Genomic DNA, 19,206 nt, shown 5'->3' with positions numbered 1-19,206 from the left:
GTGAGATGATGACCTCATGAGTAAAGAAATTAAATAACAAGTTGATTTGCAGTGTAAAAAAACAGAAATTATCTCACCCCACTGGCACATTCTTTTCAGCTAATTTGCACAAAATAAAACTTGAGAACTACGCTTAATGCTAAATTTTAAAAAAAGCATGTGTGTTTAACTCAAATAGAAGCACATGCTACTAAAACTAAAGTGGCAACTCACAATGAAAAGACATTTCATTTAAAGAAAAAGAGAGAAAAGAACGAGAAAAAGGGCCTCGACAAGTCCATAAAGTGTATTTAAGGTGTCTTTTACCAAAAATGACCACAAACAGAGAGAGAGAGCAGTGGAGTAGAGGAGCATGAACCGTAAGCAGCTGGTCAGTCCGTGTTGATGTTATTGGACACTGTGGTGTGCGCGCATAGGTGCTCGGTCTGTTACGAGCACAATTCATCACAGTTACTCACGGAGGAAATGAGTAGTTTGCATTTACACACACACACACACACATACACATACACACACACAAAACGCATACAGCGTTTTCCATTTGTCCTCCTGACCATTGGTTTGACAGAGCAGTTGCTGTGACTTTGTAGCGTGTGCCAACAGAGTAATTACCGGTATTTGGCTCGGGAGGGCAGTTGATGGCGTTATACAGAGAGAGAGAGAGAGAGAGAGAGAGAGAGAGAGAGAGAGAGCATTGTAGGAACATATCACAGAGGAACAGATGGGCTATATTCCTGCACGGTTGCCTAGTTTGACTCCTAATGCATGGGAAAATCGGGAGTTTTCATTTCCATGCCACTCAGGGCGGATGTGTGTTCGCGTCTGAGAGATATTACGAGAAAGTGGGAGCATGGCGAGGGAGGGCTAACTGTATCGTTATATGGAAAAGAGTGACGGAGCAGCGAGGAAGAGAGAGAGAGAGAGAGAAGCAGCAGCGGTTATTTACTACTCAGTGGTCTCTGGCGATTTGGGAGAATGAGGAAGCCCAGGTGCCTGTCATCAGGCCAGACTTTGATCAATGAGCCTCTGGGTAGCGATCACACTTCTCCGTCATCCGTGTGGTGTGGTGTGGCGTGCACGCATTTGTATCTGAATCTCATGTTTGTTGACACAGGAAAAATCCCACCAATATAACAAAAATCCTTCCAACACAGTGGGATTTTTCTACCGGTTGTCGGTATACATTCATATATCTACTGCTGAAATAAAAGGCTTGCTGGGGCTTTAAACTGTTCTCCAGCTGTGCAGCCATAAGCACTCAAACGTGGAATCCATTTCCATTTCACTCAGCAGACAGTTTTATTACACACTGTTTCTACTGTACCTGCAGCGTGGATGTACAGTACCATTGAAACACAGCAGGTAGGGCACTGATATTTTATTCCAGAACTGTGGGAATCAGCATGTTTCCCCAGTGTGTACGCATTATGTATGGTTTCTTTTACAAGGACAGACACCACCACAAGGACACTGTGAGTAAGTAAATGCCTGTTGTGTTGTATCAACACATTTTTAGCCATTGTTAGCTGGTTTTATATACCTGTCCTTGGAGCGGGCTGGTGGTACACACACACACACACACACACACACACACACACACACACACGATTTGGGCTACAGTGGGTGCCATGCAGTATTTGTCACTCGCTTTTCTGTGGATTTATCAGCAATCGTTTGACTGCAAGGTGGTCTCCTTTTACCAGCCTGGCAACTGGCTGCTATTTTGATGGCTATATTTGTTTCCAGCACAAAACATAATTTACCTAGTTTGGTTTTATTTTTGCACTTTTTTTTTTGGCACACAATAATGAAGAGAGCAAATAATACCCAGTGCAGGGAGAGGCGGAAAACCCAGTGGTCTTATCTGGGGCCCCAAGGTAACTAAACTTACAAATGTCACACTATTACACAGAATGCAAAATTGGCAGGCAGTGAATAGTGAGACTATTATTTGTGTGTGTGTGTGTGTGTGTGTGTGTGTGTGTGTGTGTGTTTTAGTGGGTGTATTGTTTCATACACCTGCATTGCCTGATATTCATTCATAATAATACATGACTCAGTGAATGAGAAAAACATTTTTTTAAAAATTGAAATAGAAAAAATGAAGGCCGCTGTTTAGTTATCAGACACTATAATCAGAAGAAAGGCAAAAATTAAGTCTAAAAACAGCACAGTATACACACACAAAAACCCCACATGCACAAGTTATAGTAATGGAAACAGTTTGCAGATTGCTTGTTTTTTTTTTTTTTTTTTTTTTTTTTTTTTTTTTTCCAAGGTGTGCTTTTCTGGTTCTCTTTTACACTGTCAGTGTTTCTGATTCTATAAAATATTTGTGATTCTATAAAATATTTAAACATTTCATAACACTCATTCTTAGTCTCAGTAATAGTAAGGCTAAGTAACACCACGAGAAAAAAAAAAACACATTTAGGAAAATACTTTTAGATGCTTGCATACTGTTTTTATGGATAACATTACCTTACCTTACTTTATCTTATCATTGGTGACATTTTTATCCTAAATTCTACGGTAACACTTTACAGTAAGAGTACAACATTTAACGTTAGTTAACGTTAGTTAATGACGTAATGGTTAATTAACTGTTAGTTAATGATTATTATGGCATTTACTAATGTTAATAATATCTACAATGACCCTTAATTAACATATAAATTAATACCTTAGCATGAACAGCATTAGTACGATTCTTAGACACATTAGTTAACGGTTAGTTAACTGTTACTTAATGCATATTACGGCGTTAACTAACATTAATTGTTGTACTCTTATTGTGTTACCAGTTCTACTTATTAGTGCACATCTTTTATAGATATATATTTTTTTCATTTTTTATATAATGCTGTAAACACATTTCCCCCCTTTTATCCATTTACTGTCAAGACAAGTAATCTTGGTAATCCTATTATCAGCCACCCACTCACTAAAGATGAATCCCCTTTTAATTTTTAACGGTGCCACTTATCATGTGCCATGCTGTGGTCACAGCAAAGAGCACAAAGAAGTTGAATCAGCAGGAATGAATCAGCGGAGGTCACTGCTGCATTTTAAATATGTCTCCGTAGAATTTATTAATTCTTGGTGCCAAAGTATCTGGCCTGCCATGTGGCGAGCTATCTCAGCATGTTATTTACAGTAATGTGATGAGTCGAGATGTGTTAGTGTGTTCCCCTAGTTTTTTTAGAGCATTTAAAATGAATTTGTAATACGGGTGATATATTTTAACCACAGAAAATCATGTTAATTGTCATATTTACTCACTTGTTTGTATCATACATGAGGCCTGAATTTATAATTCTGACATTTCTGAAGTACCTTAAAGGCAACATAATGTCTGTTAATTAGGTCTTAAGAATGCACTAAAGTGAAGTTGGTGGAGAAAGAAGGGTGGACCGATTTGAAGTGATGACCTCAAGATTTCCCAATCACACTTGCACGATGCCGGCAGGTCAGTCTGTTCAACATTTCAATAATCAGTAATAAGTTCTGTCAATGTGTTGGCTTATCATACTGAATACCAACATTCATTATTTTCTATAAACCAAGTAACATAATCCAAAAATACTAATACAGTTTGTGTCCTCTCATCTTGAATAGAAACACATTTTTACATTTTTTTTTTTACTGAATAGAAAATAGACAAGGTTTCACTTGGCAACACACACACACACACACACACATACATATGTATAGGGTCGTTTTTGATACTTCAAGGTTGTTAACTTCATGTTGCTTTTCATTTTATGCCTGTAATTTTTTTTGATTGGATTACATATTACGTTTAGTTACATCAGAAATGCAAGTATATTGCATTTTCTTCATTGAAATGTATGTACACACGCATGCACTTGTGTGTCCTTTCTTTTTTTTTTTAAGAGCACATTTTCACACGTTTCTTCAAAGGGGAGCATTATGACCTGGACTCTCCTTGAATTTCTGCGCAAAGTCTTTATAGGTGATTTTCATGCCATTTCTTCTTTACTGGATTATTATAAAAGAGTAAAAAAAAAAAAAAAAAAAGATGGTAGAGATACAACAAAGCTACGAAGACTCCACGTAGCCACCAGGATAGGCCAGGAATTGTCCTTTTGGAAGATTTTTGCCCCTGCCCATTTTGGAGATGGTCCCACCTCCACATACACACACACACACACACCCACACACCCACATGAACTTGAAGTAAAGTGCACCCCAAGTGCCTTTTTGGCTTGATCTGCTTTGTGCTCTTTCAGCAAGAATGCTTTATTATCTGAAAGGACGGAAAATCTCGTCTGCCCAAATTGGAAATACTTGCCTTAATCCATCTAAGTGTTAAGTGTTTTATTAGTGTGCACACACACAGTATGTGAGCATGTGTACGCACGGGTTAGTGTGTGTGTTTGTACACGTGTAAGTGGATCTTTGTGTGAAAGTAAGTGTTTGAGTGAGCGAATGAGAGAGAGGAGAGAGAGAGAGATGGAGGGAGGGAGAGAGGTTGTACCGGGTTGAATCCATTTATTCTCCAGACTTGCTGACTGTCGCCTTGGCAAGCTGATAATCAAGGAAATTCTGTGCGATTAAATCTGAAAAACAATATGAAGAAGCAGCTGGCCTCTCACCTCATATATTTTATAATGTTATTAGCTGCTAACTCAGCTAAGACAGTAACTTTCCATCTGGTACTGCCTTCATGTGTGTTATTGTGTTGACATCAGAGTCGGCGTGACCTTTTCCCCTGGGCTTTAATTAAATGAAACAAAACCGGGCAGATGCCGTAAAAAGGGCACTGGGCAAGGCTGACCTTTCTCCACCCACAGAGAGCTGTCTGCGGGCACAGGGGCATTTTAGAGGATTTTAGCAGGTTGGCCAAGTTTGTGGCCTCATCTAGAACACACACACACACACACACACACACACATTAATGACTCCAAAAAGAGGACACTGTATGCATGCACGTTTTACTTTGTTGCATGCTGCACTTTGTTTGGTGATTGATAGTTGATTAGTGTTTTCTGTAAAGTCCTTGGAGACATGGTTGTGATGACGGGCTGCAGAAATAAGCGACACTTGAACCAAACGAGCACACATACTCACATCGCCGTTTCCCTCACATATGTTAAACTTGGGCAGCCCGCCCAGGTACACTAATGGCCGCCCAACTATAATTAAAGCCATTAATGAATTAAATTGTGGTCTTCCACCTTGCGGCAGTTTCACATCACCCCCTTCGAGGTGTCATCTTGTAACCAGCACTTTGGTTTGCCAAGACACACACACACACACACACACACAGTCTTAAACATTTTATCAATAGGGCTGGGTATCAAAATTCAGTACCTTTATGGCTCCTTAAATGCCTCGCTACAACAGATTACTGAACAAAGGAAGTGTCATTCGATACCACGTTTGTTTTGATCATTTCAATATGTCATTAATAACAAAGCGCTTCCACACGCGGTTCACCTGCTGTTATGAAAACGGAATCGCGGAGTGAAAAAAAAAAAAATCCAAGACACAAGTTGTGTTTTTTGGGTGTGTTTACACTGGTGATGAAAAAAGTCAAAAGAACACACACACACCCAGGGAAAGAGACATAGAAGACCTGAGTAGTGTGTGTGTGTGTGTGTGTGTTTGTGCATGTGTGTTTAAGTGCATGCATGTGTGGGAAAGAACGGCAGGTAAAAGCAAGGTAAGACACAGTTTGAATGGAAACACTAAATGATGCTGAGAATAAAAATGGTGAAATAAGAAATACTAGAAACAGGCTATGCAGTTGTAGTTGCCAAGACCCCCCGGGTGCCACAGTTACAGTGTAATTATATGAGAAACACTGCACATGCACATTCATAGACATCTGCCTCTGCAAACACACACACACACACACACACACACACACACACACACACAGTCATGAATATACAAACAAGCTTAGAGGTCACAACTGTCAACCCTTTTATCCAAGGTCCCTTCTCACTGCAGACCCACACTGTCGTTAAACACCTCCCAAAATTTTACAACGGAGGATTTTACAACAGAGGCTTCTCACCACAAAGACGGGAGGCAGGCAAAGCAAAGCAACAGCATTTACACCGCCAGGCTTTCATTTTTTGAGAGAATGAAAGGTAAGACAGAGTCATCCTGGTGGCGTGATGATTATCGAGGCCCGGCTTGGGACTTGGGCCATCCATCATCGTCATGGTAGCGAGATGAACACCAGCATATAGACACACAGTCTGCGGTGAGAAGACAGTTTGCTGTAGGGTGAGGAGCTGGAGCGTAGAGAACAGCGGTGGCGATGCTTCTTCTCCCGCTGTGCGCTGACTCTCCAAGACGTCTTTAGCTGGGCATTTCCTCAGTCTCGTACAGGCAGATTCCTCGAGGATGTTCGTTAGACTGTTTAGGATGCATCTCTCTAGGTTATCACACAAAGTTTCACAAACTCAGTGATCGCTTCCAAAGTTAAAGTCCAGTCACTTGCCACTATTTTATCTTAACGAGGGCCAGTGCAGTTTTCAGCCACTAGAAAACAAAGTACATCCACGAGAGAGAACGTAAACACTTTTCTCGTAGACACAGAGCTGGAGAGCAAAGAAAAGAAAACTTGGCCGTACTGTGTTTTTATTGTTTTAAATCTTTTTAGTCACTCTCTTGTATGATCACTCTTATTTCTAATTTTTTTTTTTTAATTTTATTTTATTTATTTATTTATTTATTTTTTAACCATATTTTATGAGTGTGCATCGGTCTCCTTGTCCTTTTACTTCTTATTTTATACTTGATTTGTCAATCAAGATGTAAAGCACCTTGAATATCATGCATTTGTTTGAAAGGTGCTATATAAATACAATTGGATTGATTGATTGATTGATACTGTTGAGTGCAAAAAACAAAAAAACAAAAAAAAAAACACCGTCTTCATACTTGTGAACCACCTGATCATTGAAGAAAAGTGAAAGTGAAAGTGAAAGTGAAAGTAGGAAAAGGATGTTGTACTGATACAAGGGTAGCATTCTTCTTCCAAGACTGGTAGGTAAGATAGCTAGCAGGCCTAGGTAAGTGCCTGTGTTAAAATCCTACATTAGGCTGGTTCTATATTTCTAGTAAATTATATACCCATGGGTGAAGTAGCTGGTACAATTGCCTGAAATGCCTGTAACTTAAGCTGTCAATTAAGCAAATTGCAGCAAACTGCCACCCAGGGATATAAACACTGTAACCTTGGCAACTGTCAACAATCAGACTTGTCTAATATCGGATGGTCATAAGCTCACTGAACATAGTCACTGGAGTCCAATAACAAATTATAATTGTGTATGAGTGAAATTATGATAATATACAAACCTACATTTTGCAAGGAAAACAAAATTTTTCATCTTTGTATTTAATTGAACTAAAATAAATGGTTTATATTGAGGTTGAATGATTAAATTAGCTGAATTATACTGTGATTTCAACAGCATCACACTCAGCTATAACTTATCCACTATGCATTCTCTGTGGGGTACAAAACTCTGAAAGCTGAGGACCACATGAAAGGTAAGTCAACCAGGCACAGCCACACCGAAGAAAGGAAGGCTGCTGATGACACAACATTTCCCTGTCATCTCATACAACAGCCCGGTTTGTTGTGTCACACACTCAAGCCTTGCATGGCGTTGCATCACAGTTTTCTGCATAGAACAGACCAGGCCTGGCAATCAAAAAACTTTAACTGGGAGTCCAGACCCACATAACGCTGATGAGAGATGATGTGGTAGAAATCAACATGTTCATGTTCATGAGAGGGGAAAAGAAAATCTTTAGCTGACAATGTCCTTTAAAGAATTAGTTCATCCACAATCCAAAAATGAAAGCTGTTATTATCCGCTCACCCTTATATCAGTTGAAATAAATTGAAATTATAACTGCTGAATTTTGTATGTTAACAATTGCACAGCAAGTTACCTGGCACCGCTCTGCATCTGCCTTTTCCAAAAGAACTAAAGAGGCTGTCGACTTTTTTTTTTTGAGCGTGCCAAAAACCATAAAATATGACCATAAAATTTCTCCAAACAGCACAATGCCAAACCTCTGCACTGCATTTTATATTAATTGAATGAATGTTTAGTATGAGTCGTGTGTACGACAACTAGGCTAATTAAAATTGATGATGAGATGATCTGCACGCTCTGAACATTGATTTTGGGCCGTGTTAACCAATGCTAACATACATAGCCCTGAAATATTAAGTGGTGATGGCTGTTGTCTTGTTGCCATGCGTTTGCGGTAAAGGTTAGATGCTGTTTCATCCCCTCCGGCAACGCCACATGTGTAACATAATACCCAAGAGCTGCTCAGCGCCGCTAAATCTCAGGTGAATGGTCCAGTGACCTACATGTGCCCTTTTCATTTTCAACATATGCCCCTGAGAAAATGTGCACACACCTCTGTTGGTGGTTTCAAATGCCTTATTCAACCCTCTGCAGGAAAACTCTCTGGTTGGAGCACAGGGTCAGCCGTGTGCGATGCCCCTCCAGCAGGCAGGGGTTAAGCATCTTGCGCAAAATCACTCCGACAGGGATGACCACACGGAGATCCGACCGGCTACCGAGCTGGAGGCCAACCTCGTGCGCGACTGTCCTGCTGCCCAAAATCTGTCGCCGTTTGAGGAGAGGATGTGTGTCAAATCAGACTGGGGTAGCGAGCACTTGTTTGTGCAGCTTGCCTCCCTGTCGGGGAATTGAACCCTGGTCTCTGGAGAGAGCAGGATGCTCATCATCTAAATGTTAATAGTCTTGCCATTTGCCAGTACAAATATAGTAACACTGACAAAAAGGCATGCATGAATAGGAAGCTGTTATTTATATGAGTCTTCCCACACTGCTTGTCATTTGAAGGGATCAGAAACGATTCGATATAATATAGCAGGATAAACAAAACTCACACAGCAGGGATAATAGATAATGGGACACACTTCCAGCGTATTTTCTGCTGTTCAGTTTCCTCACTGATGTTCACACTAACTAGACAAGGCAAGCTCCAGCAAAAATTATCCTTTTGTAAAAGAAGGAGGCAATTTAGTGTTTTAAACAAACAGGAGTGGGACTTAACTGCCATTCATTATACCTCTTTAACACATTCAATACAGGCATATAGTACACCGATCCTGGTCTAACCTACGGTGGCCCTGAGTGCTCAACTCACCTCAGAAAACACATGCAAACAGACAAAACACCGGCAAATTAAGAAAACATCATCAGCTTGACGACACACATGTGCAAAATTTAGAAAACATGCCGCAATTATACCAAATGACAACAGAAGTGTTTCCAGAGTGCACTTAAAATTAATGAACACGTCTGGTTACTGTAAACGGAGACTCCCAAAATTAGTTTCTAGACCCTGGGAATGCATTTTCAATCTTTGGCGTCAGCTGGGAATGAAAATTGGCTGCTGTGTTAACAGGGTATTGATGACCTTGTTTGTCCTTACAAACAGTGAAGTCACATGTTGGTGTACCGAGGTCACCAGTGCAGTTCAATTCAAGTTCAGTTCAGTTCAGATCACACTATGTACTAAATACACACCATACAAACAAACATTACTTGATATGACAGGAGCGGCAGCCGAGAGGTTGTTGCAAAATCCAAACTTGTACACACAGAAAAGTTTGGAGGCCACACGGATGTTTTATTTTATTCACTCTGCCACAAAGAGGACATCGGCTCAGTATCAGGCACTGTGTCAAAAACGCAGAGAATCTCATTTATTTTAAATGGGGGGCTAGTGCATTTTGGCTGTGGCAGTGCGTGCTGAAAGAAAGCTGAACCAGAGTCAACTTTTGCCGCAACCCGACATCAAATCTTGCAGCCAGTGAACAAACACGCCAGGCAGACAGCAGACAGAGAGGCAGAGAGTTCGCCCAAAAAAGGCACAGACCTGAATAAGACCCGACATAATGTCCTCAGAGATGTTATGTAGCACACCTCGCCTCCAAAATGCACGAAAAATAAAGACATCACCTTATCAAGCTTTGAGACAGGCCCAAGCTTTGGATAAATCACACGGCCACATTTAGTTCGGGGTTTTAATCAGGTCTAGCCAGATTGCTGCTGTCATACTTACGGTACAGTATTAAGATATGAAGCCGTGTTAAAATATTCACAATAACAAAAGGATAAAAATAGATAAAAGGAACTATCTGTAAATAGCTGCTTGGATTCGCATCCTCTTTATATTAATTCCGACGCATTTTTAAAATATCTCGCCGGGTGAGAGGCATCTTTGTATAATCTTGCCTCGGAGCACCAAACAATGTCAGGACTATCAGCGATTCTGCTGCTGGAGTCAAAAAAGGAAGGATGCTCCACTTTCAAGGTCATTATTATTCCACTGATTGGCAGGTTAATTAGCTCCTTTGAGATCTGATGTCTTCAACAACAAAGTTTCCGACGCATACGTAATGACACTTAAATGTGCGCGCCGGCTCCGCTTAAAAAAAAAAAAAGGATTAAAAAAGTGAAACGCCAAGAGTATAGTGAAGGTAACAGTAGACTTCCTGATGTCTCTTTCATTTCTTGCCTAGCTGAGTGACTGTGTGCACACAAGATACAAGCTATGCCAGTGCTTGCATGTGGGTGTCTGCACTCTCTCTCTCTCTCTCTCTCTTTCTCATTCTCTCCCTTTCTGTCTCGACCTCCCACTCACTCTGTCAAGACTGCACCTGGCATTTAGCCCCGCAGGTGATACCAGGTGTCCACTGAACAAAAGCACGGGTGAATCAGATCACACTACGAAGGAAATGTGCTTTATTTAGATCCCGCCTTAAGGCCGCCTTTTGTTTTTCTCCCACTAAAAGTTGGATTCTGTGTGACTATGCTTGCCTGCTCCTAACCACAAGCTCCACTGCCTTTGATTTACTTCAATATATCCAAATGACAATATTCCACATCAAAACCCCAGCTGCCAGGCAACAAAACAGAGAAAGGAAAAAAAAAAGAGGGAAGCGTAAAAAAAAGCAATTTGAGCTCCCAAAACCCAGGGTCGGCGATTTCCAAAACACATTCCTCAAAATGCACATCACAGCACACCACAAGAAGCGCCGTGAAGTAGTGCATACATAAGGAAAAAAGGAAAGAAAGGGAAGGGCATTAAGCAAAAAATTGAAAAAGGGCCAGAGGTGATAAAGTGGCAGCCGTGGCACAGAGAAATACATACGCCACATCTTGGTGAAAGAGCTGCAAGATGTAGCCTTATCCCATTCCACCCCCCTGTTTTTTCCTTCTCGCCCATCCCTATAAGAAACCTTGCTGTTTTGTTAATGAAACTCAGGATCAATGCCACATGCCGCGTGTGTTTGCCTGCTCGCTCCTCCAGTCGGTGTCTTTGTGATCGGCTCTTGGAGTGGCTGATCACTAACAGGCGTGTGATGAAGAGCCGAGTGGAGTGGATGTCTTTCTGCGCCCTCACTCTCCCTCGCTTGCCATGTCACTGTGACAAACACACATTTGCAACCAAAACAACCAGAGACCTTGGATTTTTTGCTTCAAATTATGCGTGGCCCACTCAACTCAACCTCCATACTGAGGCAGGCCGGTATGTAGGTGCTGCTCAAGTGGAAAGCGCCGTGTGTTTTTAATGTATCTTTATGTCCTGAGCTGTGCCACAAAATGCCTCTTGGAGGACATTAAAGATTTCCGAGCTTAAGTACATCTGCTATCTTAATGAAACTGAAAATTAGGTCAATTTTGTTTTGTATCCTTTCTTCTTATTATAGATCGTAGGCTTGTAGTCTTCTGGTTGAAATGCTCTTGTCTCTTTGGTTGGTGTTACTTTAATAAGCAGAAGTGTGTGTCGATTGTCTGTATTTTTGTGTGCCTCTCCCTTTAAGGCCTGAGTGCATTTTAGATGACGCTATTTAGGATGATATTTGGTAAGTATTTAGAAAAACATTTAGAAAATGAGGAAAGAAATTTGCATATACACAAGAAATACTATTTGCAGTTTTGTAGCATTATTATGTAATTGATATAAAACTGTGCATCCATGTATTCATATATGACAACATGTAGACAATATGTGTTTATGTATGTGTACACTACATTTGCATAGTATATGTGTGAGCATATTTGGGGGTATGACTGCATGCATTTTTTTTTAACCTTTTATGGACTGTATGGACTGTATTTCAGGGAGAAAGCACGATGTGGAGTGTGTTTTTGTGTTAATTAGTAAGTGTGTCATGTAACTGGTAGTCAGCGATGTTCAAAGGGTAGAAATGTGGATAACTCGTGTTTAGCAGGTTTCGTGCAGCTGGACAGAGCATTGCAATAACACAGCCTCGCTTCAGGACTTTATGCCCTTTGGGAATCTCCACTGTTTAAAATGTAGAGCACAAAAAATAATGCCTTGGGTGACAATGCTCACCAAATGGCACATGTTATGTTCTCCTCTGCTCAAACACCAAAACGCCATTATTTTTCACAGACCAGATTGTTGGAGAAAAGGAGTAAAAGTAGTTTGACAAAGAATGCCCTCAAGAAACAGGAAAAATATGAGTGTTTAGAGGGGGGAAAAAAAACAACATATAATAAATTACAAACACCAAGTTACTCTTAGATCTCACTATGTCCTTAAGCCATTGTGTCACTGCGACAGTGAAAAAAAAAAAAAAAGAAGAAAGAAAAAAAAAAAAACCTTCAGGAAATGTTACCATTGGTGAGAGATGCCTGTTTGGAGTGAAGAGCAGATAAAGAAAGTAAATGATAAAAAGAGACACGGTGCTCCAGAGGCTACAGAGATATAAGCACAGAGGCAAAAGTTTTGATCCGCCATGATCCCAAATGTCTACACTGCACTTGAGCCATGACCTACGCTGTGGAAGAGTGAAGGTGAAGGGACGACTTTCCCCTCAGGAATGACAGAAAAAAGTGGGACAGTGTATGAGAGATTTACTGGTGGGCTACCTTGAGTCCTCCACACTCCGCTGCCGATCCCCGATCCACTCCTGTGATGTAAATGCCCAAAGCATATTCGGCTCCGCCCCGGATCATCAGACCCAGAGAGCGTCCATCGTCCAACACCAGGTTGACCTTTTTAAAGAGCAGAAAACAGAGAAAGAGCGAAACAGGGAGAGAGCGAGGCAGAGAGAGAGAGAGGAGAGAACGTGTCAAATGTTTCCAATGCAAGTTTGAACCAAAAAGTCTTTTAAAGTATCAAACATTTAAATGACATTTAACGGTCTCGGCTGTACTGCGTGACAGACGGCCGGATTTACCCATGATGCCAGGGCTGCTTGGCTGATCAGAGTGAAATGGAGATGTGAAAGGAATGCGCTGGGTGAAATGACGGCCCTTCTCCCAGCCACACTTTGGCGAGTGTTGAAGAAAGAGTCTCTGGCGCGACTTAGACGAGACAACTCAGAGCCAATAAGGAGGACGGTGATACTGCTCTGACTGAAGAACTGACTTTTAGATTTTTAGAAGTCATATCTCCTCTATCACCCAATTCGATCTACTCTCACATGCAGTGACTCGGCAGAAATACATAATAAAGACTAGTTATCATTATAAAGGCACACTATGTAAAATTATTAAGGGATTGAACAGACAGAAAACATGCGTAAAACTTTATAATAACTGAATAGTAACTTCAAAATTCATTAAACTTTAGTTAACTGTTGTTTCACAGTTACCAAACAATGAAATGATAATTAACAGTGCATACTTAATACATAGTAAACTATTTATTAACTTTTTATTGTTGCACACATACCATTTTAAACACTACATAAAGTATTTCTTAATGATTATCAGTTGATTCGTAGACCTTTAAGAAATTGTTTTACAAAATGGATATTTTATAACACTTTTTTACTGGGTAATAACTGGTTTGCAGGCTATAAAAGTTGCAACTGATCATAATACCTTGTTAAAAGGTTAATGCATAATTTGTAAACCATTATCACCACCACAATCACCACTTGAGGCTGCAAGTGTTGATTCTGAGGTTCAAGCCAACACAGACCGTTAGAGGGTTAAAGCTTCAACAGCTTAATTCAAAATATCCCAAAAATATGACTTTATAACAGCCATTCAAATAATGTCTATAGATGATTTACAACCAATTATTATCCATTAGGAAAGTGTGACAAAATATCTATGTGATATGTGTGGATGTTTCACAAACGATCCCTTAAAAGTTTACCAATCAATTGGTTATCATTAATAAATACTGTACAACAATAAACTCAATAAATAATGCACTATATAATAAGTAAACTTTATTAATTATCATTTCATTGTTTGTTTACTGAAAATATCTATTAACTAAAGTGAAATTAACAATCAATTTACCATTTATTATAGGTGGCTATTATAGTGTTACCGATTATGTGCTTATTCCACGTTTTTGTCAAATCTAAACGGTCTTCACTTCAGTCGACCCTCGGCAGTATTGCACAGCCCCTCTAAATCTTTTTAACAAAACTCTTATATTCAGTCATGACGCCTTGATTTTTATTAATCTCCGTGCTGCCTAAGTGTTCATGTTGGTGTTGCCTGTACTGTTTTTACTGTACAGTGTGTGCTTCAACAAGTATAAGTGAGTTGGCCGGAAAAACAAATAATTCAGATTAAGAGCATTACAGAGTTGGTGTTTATGGTAGAGAGCGGAGTGGAGCAGAAACTCGAGTCCAAAGGGAGAACATAAAAGACACTATGCAGGGGCCATGTTGATCTTCATCAGCAAAGTGAAAGAAAAAAAAAAAACTGTCCTGAACTCGGCTGGCAGCACACTCTATATGAAAGGCGTATTGGGTTTCCCTATGTTGTCCCCAGTTCTCAGCATGACGCTGTGGGCTGGGGCCTCCTTTAAAAATATATTCATTTTAGGTTGTTTATGACTTATGGATGAAACACTTTCTGAGTTTACTACTTGTGTTCGTTTAGTTTGGTTTAGTTTGGATATATGAATTTGATTTTTAATATTGTCTGCATGCATGTTTTTATCTAAATTTGAAATTCCATGTATTTTGAACAGTTAAGCGTTTTAATGCATCAGAAATGCGTCTGGGTAACAGGTTGGTAATATCTTGTTTTAAAAAGCACACTGACAGAAGATGCCAGATGCTGCTCAAAGGGTGTAGATGTTCAACGATCTGAATGGATGAAATGGGAGAAAAGTTGCTGCAACCTGCCTCTGTTCTGCTTTGCGTGGGGAGGCTTGTCTCCCTGCACATTTTTACCATGGGATTTACAACGTGAAGGGTCTAATATATTCAACCTATTTGGTTTTTTGACGTTTTTGACAAAATCTGCATTTTCCTGGTGACGTTAATCCCTCATAGTCCAATTTTTAGCAATACACAAGTTGTGATGTTACCATGCTTTGTGCCATAATCCAAGGTGAGCCTTCACACATTTGACTTTAACAGAAGAGCACCATCGAAACAATCAGGATAAGCTGCTACACGGGTCCATAAGACTGGCGACAACATTCACCAGCTGCTTACTCTATTAAGTGGGCACCTTCCTTTTTTTTTTTTAAAGAAATTTTTTTTGGCATTTCTGCTTTATTTGACAGTCATAGTAGAGAGACAGGCTCATGACACCTCAGGAAGCCTAACCAGTGTATTCCAGTAACACCAGAAACACCCCTCACTTTGCCCAGTCTCATCAGACCCAGCTGTACAACACTGCAGACACTTGCACCTTTGTTTCTGACACTACTTTATATTACACACTACCATCAATAATCTTCCACATTTTTGCTTGCTTCGTATGTGGAGCCGGATGATGTTGAATTTTTAAAATCTCTGTGCTGCAAAAACCGTCAGACCAGATGTGCTCATTACATTCTTTTTCAGCAGGGCCGGCTCTATGTTAACATTAGCTGGCATTACCCCATAAACAATGGCCATTACCAAAATAAATCTGATAATTTTAACTCAGAAGCAATTTGCTTCCAAGCAGCATTTTCTACATTTTGGGTCATTATTTTGGAGGACTGTCATGAACAGGTTTTGTTTCCTCCTCTTTCCTGCTCTTTTTTTTTTATTATTATTATTATTTCATTCGGAAAGAGCCACTGTTGCACTGTTGACGGGGCGGGGAATGCACTGAAAAGTTGGATCCAGGAAAACAGTTGACGAAGTTAGGCCCCATTCATGCAGACTCGAGCTGCCAAACAAGTGTGCAAGCTAATTCTGCTTCCTTCGAGCTCCTTGCAATGGCTCCTAACTCACCTAACAAAACACTGATGTGCCTATAAAACCTGAACAGCCCGGGCGACTCTGGCTTCACATGCACGACGGCTTACCCCATACCTGAGCATTATTTCTGCATGCTGTTTTGTATGCTGCACCTTATCATGTCACTGTGAGCTCCACAAAATACACAGTCCATTGTCACTCTGACCACAGCAACAAGTCTGGCCTAAATTTTGGGGTCACTATGTCCTTTGAAATTCCCACTTACTTTCCTAAATCCTCAGAAATTCGCCAGTCTTGCCTCAGCCTCAGTTGTCTCACAACTTGCCTGCCTCAGATGACATTCCTCCTGATCTTTTGTCCCTCACCTATAAATGTAATCTTAACACCCTCTTGAGGCAATGAATTAATCTCCAACTCCTTACTTTCAATTGCTGCTGCTAGACGACTGAGGGCTTGGTTATTTCTCCCGCTGTATCTTCCCTGTGACAGACTTGTTTTACAATTTTAGGATAAGACCAAGTGTTACACCTCAGCACAACAGACAGGCTGGATATTCACCAACACAGCTGGCAAAGATTTTAGGAGGAAGGCAATAAGTTGCACCTATGATGAATCTAATGCCGTTTGCCTCTCCTCAGCAGAGTTTCTCCTGCTCTCTCTCTCTTAATTCATCCACTGTTTTGCCCGAGACGCTGCCTGAGCACACCTTGCTGCCTCTTCCTGTCAATGGATCTGATTACAACCATTTTTCTCCTCCCTGATGAAGTCGCCTACTCCGTAAAGGTTTTCCCTTATTTCCACGCCTAAACCCCAAGGCCTTGTTGCACCTGCACTACAATTTCCACTGTTGCTGACTGAACTTGTTGCACTGCCCAGCCAACTAATCATTCTGCACTGTGTACCAGCTCTCAGGCAACAGAAACACCAATTCACTGCAACATTCCTTCACTCTTCTGCTGCTCCTTGCACGGTGTGATGGCCCACCTTCTTCTCATCTCCCTCTTGTAGTAGCTGCATGTTGCTGCGTCTCTGGCTGTCAGTTCGCCGCAGGGTGGCGCTCCGGTGCTCAGGGAGGTCAGGAGGCGGGGACACGCTGCGCCCCTGAGGGTCAACCCAGGTGTAAACGTGGTTGGTGACATAGCCTCCTGGAATACGGCCCACTGAACGCACCGAGAGACAAAGCTTTTTACTGCCCTTCAGCACCTGGGAGGAGAGGAGAGGAAGAGTAGAGGAAGAGTAGAGGAAGAGGAAGATGTATCGATGAGTTCAGTTTGGTTGAATTGACGCACAGCAATTCCAGTGGGCTAAAATTGATATCAGGGGGAAAAAAAGCATTAAACATTACACAGAAGCAACCAATTTTAGCAGCATGCCTCCACCATCTAAAAATCCCAAACAACCCCAAAAGACAAAAAAAAAACAAAAAAAAAAAAAACAAAAAAAAAAAAAACAAGGAAAACACACACACACACATACACTCACACACACACTCACAACAAACACATTTCTACTGAAAATTGCTCCTGGCCGTGCCTCATTGCCTTCTGATAGCTTGCTGTGTGTGCGACCGCTCTGCAGATCAATGTGGTCCCCTGAGCCTGGTGGTCTGGAGACAGCAGAGCGAACGAAGGCGAGGCTTTTGCAGATCATACTCCTCTACCACGGGCACTGAGGGGAGCGCTCCTTCCCCCTTTGGACCCAAAGTTGACCACTAACACTGTCCGTTTTTAAAATACTGTTTAAAAAATGGCCCCGGGATGCTGTGCACCACTAACCTTACCTCACCGATGCTGTCATGTTGTGACTTCCGTGTATTTTGATTATGAGCACGATCCATTTTTCATCAGTGCTCTTATTGTTGCTGGAGTTTATTGTGTTTTGCAGAATGTTTACACTGAGAAGTCCAAAAAAAGCGTCTGTCAATGAATCTTACTGTATTCAAATCCAATCCAATGCTAAAGTCGCCGCAGCGTTCCCTTCTACAGTCTCTGTGGCTTTGTAAGGAAAATGGTTGGCCGCAAGACAATTTTAAGTCAGCTCTGTCTCTGGAGGGATTGCCAGGGACAAAAACCTCCAGGAAGTCAAGCAAATCCTGTTACCAAAAAGAAAATCCTCCCACAATGAACCGCGCATAACCCTGTCGCCCTCCAGCCATCCTGCTTTACCTGTCTTCCCTCTACAATGCACGAGGTGAACTAATGAATTTCCCTGCAAAAAATGCGTATTTACGTATCAAGATGCTGCAACAAACTCCAATTACTGGATCTCCGAGCGCTGCGGATTTCAGAGGAGGCCAGCACAACAGGCCAACCGAATCATATTTCATAATGCTGATATGTGTTGAGAGATAAATACTCCATTTCTGAGGCAACAAAAGACTGTCAACACTGCACCAAAATGCCTGTCATCGCTCTCTCTCTCCGTCTCACTCCCTCTCTATACGCTCTGTACGCTCATGGGCTTCTAATAATCTTCACACAACACACAGCAACACACACACAACTTTAGATAAATGTATATAACATATCCCAGTTCAGCATCATAAGCACAAGCACCCTGGTGGTAGCTTTTGTCCAGAAAGAGAAAGAGAAAGTGAAAAAAGGAAGATATTCTTTCAGTAATTATAAAACCCACGGAGCAAAGAAAAGACACATCTCAATTATATTAATTATCGTATTCCCACCCATGCTGTCAGCAATCACAGCAATCAGCAATCATACAGCAATCTATTACCTATAACATGAAAAACTATAAATACATTAATATAAAAAAAATTATACGTTTACCCCTCAGACTGCCACAGATGACTGACAGCTCTGATCCCTATCTATTTCTGCGTACTGCCTTTGAGTTGAAAGTAAATACAGGTTTCACACATTATGTCAAATATGATATTCTCTGATGTTTCCATGACTGTCCATGATGAAAATGTTGAGGTCAGAGGTCTTATACGAGTTTATAATCGTTTTATTCTGCAAGGTAAGTGACCATAACATGAATATTACGTTTGGTGAATA

The 19,206-nt window shown here is 40.9% G+C and overlaps 1 protein-coding gene across 1 annotated transcript in view; it reads right to left on the bottom strand.

Moving 5' to 3' along the window:
* whrna (whirlin a) overlaps nt 1-19,206 on the bottom strand; it is a 153,350-nt gene that overhangs the window by 65,902 nt on the left and 68,242 nt on the right. The window contains exons 2-3 of the mRNA XM_030065305.1: nt 17,174-17,392; nt 12,945-13,070 (exon numbers count right to left, since the gene is read on the bottom strand). Of these exons, the coding sequence (XP_029921165.1) occupies nt 12,945-13,070; nt 17,174-17,392 (345 nt within the window). The remainder of the gene's footprint in view (nt 1-12,944; nt 13,071-17,173; nt 17,393-19,206) is intronic.

This window comes from Myripristis murdjan, chromosome 12 (assembly GCF_902150065.1).
Source record: "Myripristis murdjan chromosome 12, fMyrMur1.1, whole genome shotgun sequence".
NCBI classification, from domain to species: Eukaryota; Metazoa; Chordata; class Actinopteri; order Holocentriformes; family Holocentridae; genus Myripristis; species Myripristis murdjan.
This window is presented reverse-complemented; position numbering and strand designations above follow the sequence as displayed.